We start from the raw sequence: 9,464 nt of genomic DNA, 5'->3' as shown, positions 1-9,464 counted from the left end.
GAAAGCCATTTCTTTTTGTCACTATTAACAAACAGCTCAGAAGCAGCTGTGTGAAAATCTAGAATCAAATATGCTGTATTGTCCAGGGAGTGTATGCTAGAACACAGGCCCAGGAAAGGAGCAGGGTGGTGCTTATAATAAAAAGGGGTGGTTTTACAATAGACAGTTCAACTTGTTTAAAGCACAAAGCAGAAAAGAGCATTGACTGTACAGGAAGTGGTGGTGGGGTGGGAGGTAGACTGTTGGAAAAGAAAGTGATGCCTACGTGACACACAAGGGTTGGACATGACAAGAAGGGGGAAAAGGCCAGAGAGAAGAGAAGAAGCTCCAGAAGACATCTGGCTTTACTGCTGTTTCAAACTGGAATATTTCTTACAATGGCAAGCGCTTTAAAGGTATCGCTGTGTTTTGGGCCATAATTCTTCTCACTGAGGTGAACTGCGCTGCACTTTAACCTCTGAGAAAGTCAACACAGAGCAGAAGACCTCTGACTCAACTGTGCTGTCTGTCTCGGGTTTAGAAAGGTAGGTGAGTCCCGCTGCAGAGGGTTTTGATGTGGATAACTTCAAGGTAAACAAAAAGGGGAATTCTAGGTTATATTTAATGCATGCAGGTTGGGTTGTGTTCTTGCACCGTTATCTCTGTTCTCTCGCTCTGTGTTTTGCTGTAGCAGCTGTGCTTGAGGGGCTTCATTTTAGTTTTGGCAGCAGACGTGTCCCGGTTTTGTTCCAACTTCTGATTTTACTGCAGTCTGCAATGCCAATACTGTTCTTCTTTGGATACTTCACAAATAAATTAAGAGGGGAGAAAAAAAAAAAGAATACCCTAAACATTTGGCTTACGTTTTTTTAATAGAAGGACATGCTGGCTGTAATTGTTTTTGCTCTCATTTTAATTTCACATTTTCTCTGGAGGTGGTGTTATTATTCTTGCTGCAGTGGCACCCCTGCTGCCTGAGTACAGAGGAAATTGTGTGCCGCTGCTGAGGTCATGGACAAATTCCTCTTTCTCTACTCTCTGTCTACATCAGCAGGTGTTATGGATCTACAGTATTTCCTGTGCTGGAGAGTTGCCCCACTGTTTCTCTTGAGTAAGCCTTTTTTGTTGTACCCGCCATACTAATGATTTTGTCATTAGGCAAAAGAAAAAAAAGCAAAGAAGGGAAAAAGTATTGCTATGTTGCTTTACCCTTTTTCTTTGTTCAAGCTGAGACAGTGGCACAATTTCTGTTCCTCAGCCACACAAAGAATGATCAAAACAACCCTAAGACGTCGCACTGTTACGCAAAAGTGCCTCTTGCGTTAATGACCGCACTTGCATTATTTACGTTTCCCCCATCCTTTGCCTTTCAAGTTAAGACACATGATTAATAGCTCTCATGGTAAATGCACACAGGCTTACCAGGCTTTGACACAGATTTTAGGATATTGATGTGGTTTGATGGATATCACATTAGGCATGGCTGTCATGCATTATAAATCATAACTTGACATTATTTGACAGCAACTAGCTATAGTATATTCATAAAGCGCATACTGAGAAGGATGGCGATGACATATTATGTTATTGTTTGTTTCATTAGCTTTCTATTTTGTTCGTACAATGCAAACACTCCAGAAGCAAAAGTCTGATTGAATACTGCAGGTCTTCATGGCCAGCGCAGTAGAAATATGCACTGTATGAGTCATGTAAGTGAAAGAGGCACAGAAGACGATGTAATAAAGAACAGTGCGATCTTTGTTCTCAGTGCCATGTGGGCTCCATTGTATGTCAGTGCACATCCTCAATGAAGAGCCGGTGTATGTAATCCCCGGATCCAGCCTGGATCTGAAAGCCCAGATCAAGCGTGGACACCTGGAAGACATCTCCACAATAACCTGGGAACACGAGCCTGAAACAGGGTTTAATATTGAGAGAGTGACACTGGCCACGTGCTCTGGCAGGAGTCTCAAGTGTGCTGGTACGAGGCCAAATGTCCGTGTGAGCACCGAGCAGCAGGAGACGACACTCCAGATTAATGGATACACCACAGCGGACAGCGGCGTGTACGCTCTGACTGTGACAGATCGCCAAGGAGCCAACACCTCCAGACAATGCATCGTCAGGGAATACGGTACTGTATGACGACCGGCACGTGAGAGGATTTATTGTGACAGCCTTAGATAAATCCCCTTTTGTTAGTAAATTATGTGCACAGTCACTTTAGTATGCTGTCCATTTATCCAGGTCCCCACTCCACAAAGGCTTGTTGTAACAGACGTTATGGAGAAATTTAAAGACACTGCTGGTACAGTGCAGGGATACACAACTGCTTGAGTGTTAAGATGCTCTATATTTACTGTAGTTGATCATTTAATTAAAATTATGAGCATTTAAAGGTTGTAGCATAACCCCTCACTGACACTGGTTCTGACAGAAGTTTCTTCCTGTTAGAAGGGAGTTTTTCCTTCCCACTGTCGCCAAGTGCTTGCTAAAAGGGGGTCATTTAGTTGTTGGGGTTTCCTCTCTATTAATGTAGGGTCTTTACCTTACAATATTAAGCACCTTAAAGTGTCTGATGTTGTCATTTGGAAGCTTATAAATAAAACTTCAGGTTCAAGTTGACTTCCTACCAATTCCTATCGATTCCACTAGTATTTGATTAGGCAAGTTAAGTAAGTAGTCAAGTCAAAGTTTATTTCTATAGCATATTTTACACAACAGTCACTAAAACAACAATAAATATACACTAAAAATCAAATAAAGCAAAGTAAGTAAGAGTGTGTTTCACCTCAATCAATCACCTTTATTTATAAAGCACTTTAAAACAACCACAGCTGACACAAAGTGCTGTACATTGGAACCATAAAATAAAATTACATAAGATATAAATAAAAGCCAAATAAAAGAAAGAAAACATAAAATAATTCATTAAATAACTAATTTCATTTCAACGGAAAACTAAGTCTCACTGAGGTTAAAAGCCAAAGAATAAAAGTGGGTTTTAAGACGTGATTTAAAAGTGGACAGTGAAGGGACCTCTCTAACGTGCAAGGGCAAATTATTCCATAATTTTGGAGCCATGATAGAGAAGTCCCTGTCCCCTCTGAGCTTCCTCCTGGATCTCGGTACCTCCAGGAGCAGCTGGTCAGCTGACCTGAGAGACCGACAGGGTGTGTGGAAATGAAGAAGCTCAGAGAGGTAAGGCGGGGCAAGACTGTGAAAGCATTTAAAAACAAACATAAGAATTTTAAAATGAACTCTAAAAGACACAGGCAGCCAGTGCAGTGAGGCCAGGACAGGGGTTATATGCTCTCTTTTACGAGTTCCTGTTAGGAGTCGTGCAGCAGCATTTTGAATCAGCTGCAGACGTTTGAGCAACGACTGACTGACCCCCACATAAAGTGTGTTACAGTAGTCCAGGTGGGAAGAAATAAAAGCATGGATCACTATTTGTGCTGCCTCGAAAGAAAACATTTTACTCTTGCCAGTCGCCTTAAATGATAAAAACTGGACTTCACCACTGCTCTGATTTGGTTGTCCAATTTAGAATCACTGTCCAACTTAAAACCAAGATCAGTAATAACAGGTTTAAAATAAACTTCCAGAGGTCCCAAATCTACAGAGGAGGACTCACAGGGACCACTGGGTCCAAACACCAACAACTCTGTTTTCTTTTCATTAAAATTTAAAAAGTTTAGAGTCAACCAAGCTTTAATGTCATCTAGACATGTCATGAGAGGTTTTCTGGAGATGCCACCCTTCTGCTTCAGTGGCAAATAAATTTGGCAGTCATCGGCATAACAATGAAATGCAATCCCATGCCTTCTAAGGATAGAACCCAGAGGCAATAAATACAGTAAAAACAGTAGTGGCCCTAAAATTGAGCCCTGTGGGACGCCGCATGACAGAGGAGCAGAAGATGATTCGGAACCGAGAAGGCTGACAGAGAAAGTTCGATCTGACAAATAAGACTTAAACCAATAGAGTGCAGTGCCACCAATACCTACTACATCACTTAATTGAGAAATTAGAATATTGTGGTCTACGGTGCCAAAAGCAGCAGTTAGGTCAAGCAAGACAAGGACAACATGGTTACCAGAATCACATGCCAGAAGGATGTCATTAAAAACCCTTAGTAATGCAGATTCTGTGCTATGAAGGGTTTTAAAACCTGACTGAAAAACCTCAAAGATGCCATTATCATCTAGAAAATCTTTCAGTTGACTAAAAACAATTTTCTCTAAAACCTTGGAAAGTAAAGGCAGCTTGGAAATAGGCCTATAGTTCGCTAAAACTGTGTGATCAAGGCCAGGTTTCTTAAGCAGTGGCTGCACTACTGCATGTTTGAAATTTGCAGGAACCAGACCAGAAGACAGACTGCTGTTAATAATTTCAAGGACATACTGCCCTATACTAGGAAAAATGTCTTTAAAAAACTGTGGAGGAAAAGGATCCCGAGGGGAACCTGTGGGCTTAATATGGCGAACCACAACCTCTAAAGTGGAGAGCGTCACAAGTTCAAACTGAGTAAAAACAATTTTGAATAATAAAAGCTGAGGTATCCTGTTCAATTAGACCTAAAGCAAGTTAGAAAAAGTAGGTTTTTAACAGCATTTTAAAATGATTGAGAGGCTGGTCAGCTCTTATTCGGAAAGGTAAGTTGATCAAAAGATGAGGAGCCACCACTAAAAAGGCTCTAACACCTCTGCTATTAAGCTTAAATCTGGAAATATCTTAAAGCAGTTGGTTCGTAGACGTCAGTGCTCTGACAGGCTTGTAGGGTTGCAAAAGTTCAGTTAAGTAAGGTGGTGCTAAATGACTGAGACTGAGAAACATGTAATAAAAATTTTAATTGGATCTTGAAGTCTGTGTAAGGAGCAAGTGTAACAAGAATATAGGTGATCACGTCATTTCTGTTCTGTCAAAAGGCAAACTTCCGCATTTTGCACATCCCAGAGGCAATGATGAAACGACTGGTCAAAGTCAACATATAAAGAATTACAATAGTTTAAACAAGAGAGGTAATAAAAGTGTGAATTACTCTCTCAAAGTCATGCAGCGGGAGAGGCCTTCACCTTACTGAGATGCCTTAGTTTAACAACAGAGCTCACCTGTTTATCAAATTTTGAAGCACTGTCAAAACGGTAAGAAGCAATAAGACCAATTAGCAGAGAGATACCCATCTAACATGTTGGGTTGCCCAAATAAAATATCTTGCTTTGGTTTTGTTCAGCTTGAGGACAACAATGGTGGGCACAATGAAACATAAATAACAGGCAATAAGTTAACTACAATAAGAAGTGTATGGATTATCTCATAATAAATATTCATTAGCAGCAGTCCTAATTCTAGATGATACACAACAAAAGTTTTTGCACAGTAATGAATGCAGATAAGTAAACACTGATGTCTTTGAGGAAAGAATATTACCAGCAAGCTACTGTACATTTTTTACTGTGTAATCCATTATTTTGCCTTTAACAAGAGAAAAGAGACTCATGAGAGGGTATGAATTTTTAAGTATAAATCATTAAGTTAGAAGCGTTTTGATGGTTATATCCACTGATTGTAAAATTATGGTGTAATTACATCCATGCGTCATACCTCCACCTGGTACTCGTTTAAAGGTTCAATACGGCAGCAGTAAATGCTAAAGCGGCAGTAAATTAACATTAAGACGTCCCAGTGTAAAGACGTGAGAACAAAAGGTCCTACTATATAGTGGGGCTGCTGGAGAATATACCAACAGTTAGTCGAAATATGAATATAAATGTTGTTTGCTTTAAATTATTTGAATATGTTGCTGCGGCAGTTTATGTAAAACTCGGCCTCTTTACATGAATCTCTCTGAGTAATTATATGAAAGAAAGAATACATCAAATACTCGCCAGCTGACTCTGTTGTGGCCTTTCAAGTGTTAACTCCAATAATTACCAACAGTATAACGAATGCGCTTTAATTTCACAGTAGAAGGCATTGTTTTCTTCTGTTGGTAGATGTCTCATTTAATAATGTAACACTTGGAATTAAATTTGCCTACAGGCTCCACTTTCCCGGTCTTTCTTTTTGTGTTTGTCCCTCTAGACGAATCCAGTCTCGCCGTAGCTTCTGTGCTTTTACTCTCATTTGTCTGCTCTAACAGTATCAATTCATCAGCTCCACTCTTCTCTACATCTGCTCTCTCGGCTTCCAGGGTTTTCCATCATCCCATTCTCCAACATTATGCCTCTCTCTCTGATCTCATTATTGTCTCTGAAACTGAGCCAGTTTCTCCTGACAGCATTAAATGTCTCTCATGATTCTTTGTCTGAGACCCTCTTGGACAGCCATGTGCCATTATTCTTATTCTATAACAGATAGATGCCCACGGCTGAGTACTTCATATATCCTCTTGTTTCCATCCAGCGCTGCGTTCTTTACCTACATACTTGTCACATATTTCCATATTTCAACTCTGTTTGTCTGTCTTTCCAGAGGCAGTCCACCACGTCTCCGTCAGCATTAACGTGTCCCACTCCTTGCTTGTTTGTACCGAGGCCTGGGGGACTGATCCCAGATTCAGCTGGCGCCACGAGAGTGCCGACATCACCAAGGCGGTGGGCAAAGTCTCCAACAATGGAACAATATTAATTATTACCATGTCCCCACTCTGTGGCCACTTCACCTGCATTGTTAGCAACAAGCTCGGCCATAGTTCCGCCACCTACACTGCAGGTACTGCTTTACCTTTTTTAAATCAACACTTATGACATTAACAGTGGAAGTGTAAAGGGAAATATCCCCCCCGCAGGGATGAAGCCACTGATAATTATCACGTCTAGGGTCTGTGGGTTATTTTTTAGCTTGGCTTTTGTGGTTCACTGTCACTGTTCTTGACTTAATTTCCAGCTTTTGTTGTCATAAAAAACACTGAAGTCTTCCTGTCTGACATCAAAAGACAGACACACAAAGTCAGAGTGAAGCTGATAAATGTGATCCAGCATTTAGCAGCTAAACAGATAAAGGAGACCATAAGAGGTCTAAAAAGGAGTGTGAACATTGGGTTTTTGAACTCTTAAAATATTCTAATTATAAACTTTTTTTGGAGTTGGTTTTACAATTTTGAGATGGATCTATTTACTTGAATATTTCTCTTAAAAATCCTCTACATTAATTTGATCACTGTCTCGTTATCTTGCAAATTGAGACATGCATAAATTTATCATAAAGCACTTGAAAATCATCTATGGCTAGTACGAAGCTGTGCATATGTGTGAATAAAACATTTTTTAAGATATTACAAATGCTGCATGATCTATAATATATCATGTAATAGACTCACGTTGCAGTAGACCACTTGTTTTTTTATGTGTCAACAAAATGCTTGTAATACTCAGATTTTATCAATAATTTTGATAAACTTTGCACAAAAATTAAGGAGGTTTGTGTTTGGTTGATTTTTGTTTTTGGGGGGTCTTTTTTGGAAAAAACAAATCTTTCCCTTAAATGGCATCACGTTTTTAAGGAAAATGCATTTGTGGGTTGAGCAGCAGGGTTAAGCAGCAGAGTTGAGCAGCAGAGTTGAGTATGTGGGTTGTGGCCATGAAAAACTTGTCAGAGCTGTTTGCGATTGCCAGAGAAAAATTGGAAAGTTTTTAATGGACACAGCCCACATACTCAACTCTGCTGCTCAACCCACAAACACATTTTCCTTACAAATATGGCGTCATTTAAATAAGCAGGCTTTTCAAGGTGTACGATTTATTGGCAAGAAATAATCTACCAAATACAAATATCCTTACATTTTGTGTTTATATATAAAAATATACTCTCATGGACTTAAGTCAGAGTTTTCTTTGACTTGTAATGCAGCACTTTTTTCATGGTCATACTGCATTTACTTGGGATCTAAATCCACATTTCTCCACATGAGATTAAAAAACTCAATGCTTGATCCCCATTTGGCTGGAGCAGGCGGTTCGATGTAAAGGTGGCTACGCCTGTTGACACTTTATTTAAAGCCCGCCGTGCTGTGTCATGGATATTCAGGAATCAGACTCCTGTACATAATGCCTTGTGTTTATTGAAGCTGTGTCCTGATTGCGCTTCTGTTCTGTTCTGTGTATTGTATCACCGGTGGTGTTTCAGTGATAAAGGATTTTCCAGAGTGCAATCAATAAATCACTACCAACACTACTGCCACTGCCGCTACCACTGCTGCTAAACAGGCAAGACAAATGCAATTCCTCGTATCTGCCAAGAGGCATGATGATCCAGCGACAGTCAGGGTATTTTAGGATGCCTCCTGTTATCCCTTGGTGTTCCAGTCAGTTTAGTGACTGTGTGGAGTTGTTGCAGGGGACCTCTTTGCCCTCTAAGAACAGCCATGTCAGATGACCTCTGTTTTTTTTTGTCTCTTTGGGTTTGTTTTTCTTTGTTCCTCCTCTCATCGGCTGTTTTTTCCTGGTTGACAGCACCTTGTGAGACCAAGAACAGAAGTGCGACGGCAGCTGTAGTCTGTCTCCTGCTCCTGCTGAGTTTAGGAGGAGTGCTCGCATTTCTGCTGTGGAGGTACGGTAAAGCACACAGTCACTGGCAGACACAAGCACAAATCTCATTTCAGGCTATGCTCAGTTGATAAAGCCATATGCAGCGAGAAAATAAGACACTGGTAGTAGATGCTTTAGAAAACGACAAGGTAAAAAAAAAAAAAAAAGGTGATGGTACAAAATGAAACAGCAAAATGTGACACGGCATCCTCCCACACAATACTCTGCAAACATGAGGCGTGACAGGCCAGCCTGCGTCTGCTGACAAAACAATTGTCATTTTTACTCGAGCCAGTGTACAGTTTGTCACTGTTGCTGCACTAAATTGAACACTTGGTTTCTTTTCAGGAGGTACAGGCACAATAACAGAGGAGAAAGGCTGCACGAGCATTTAGATGACACCATCTAAAAGGGGCCTGAGCCACATTATGCTGCTCAGGCATCTCAGAGAGAAGAACAGGAAGAGCACTGGCCTACGGGGGAGGGCCTTCCTGTCCTGTGAGCACTATGACCTTTCACTGCACTGAAACAATGTGAAGAGTGAACCGCTTGTGGACAGATAAAAAATATATATATATAAAAAAGTGGATATGTGGATTGAAGGGCCAGCCTTATACTGCCTCCCGCTGGGCTTTACCTGAAACTGTTTATTAAGCATTCATTTTGTAACCTTGTGTTAACTAAGCACTGGATTGAAATGTACTGTAAAATATTGCCTTTATGCTGAAATCCCTCTATGTAATGTGATGGAAATCAACAGATCACAAAGATTGTTTAAATTAACGGTGCTTTTTGTTATTTTATTTCCTTCAAGCATGTATTTTCACAGATATGCGACAAGCTTATCAGCCCTCCAATAAAGTTTGAAAGCAGGATTTAGCATCTTTATGAAAAAACAAACAACTGTCAATGAAAACTGTAATCACTGATGGTGACGTGATTATTAAATTGAGT

General features: G+C 40.3%; 1 protein-coding gene across 2 annotated transcripts; it reads left to right on the top strand.

Moving 5' to 3' along the window:
- The first annotated feature begins 247 nt into the window (after positions 1-247).
- On the top strand, positions 248-9,464 carry si:dkeyp-97a10.2 (uncharacterized). 2 transcript variants are annotated; one of them, XM_063488062.1, is made up of 6 exons: positions 248-524; positions 1,034-1,090; positions 1,748-2,113; positions 6,457-6,696; positions 8,436-8,532; positions 8,859-9,464. In XM_063488062.1, exons 2-6 carry the CDS (start codon positions 1,039-1,041, stop codon positions 8,917-8,919), a joined length of 816 nt encoding a protein of 271 aa, XP_063344132.1. In that variant the 5' UTR covers positions 248-524; positions 1,034-1,038; the 3' UTR covers positions 8,920-9,464. The 2 variants fall into 2 exon arrangements, with proteins under 2 accessions (XP_063344132.1, XP_063344131.1); XM_063488061.1 differs by having other exon boundaries at positions 1,031-1,090.

This window comes from Pelmatolapia mariae, linkage group LG10_11 (genome assembly GCF_036321145.2).
Source record: "Pelmatolapia mariae isolate MD_Pm_ZW linkage group LG10_11, Pm_UMD_F_2, whole genome shotgun sequence".
NCBI lineage: Eukaryota > Metazoa > Chordata > Actinopteri > Cichliformes > Cichlidae > Pelmatolapia > Pelmatolapia mariae.
This window is presented reverse-complemented; position numbering and strand designations above follow the sequence as displayed.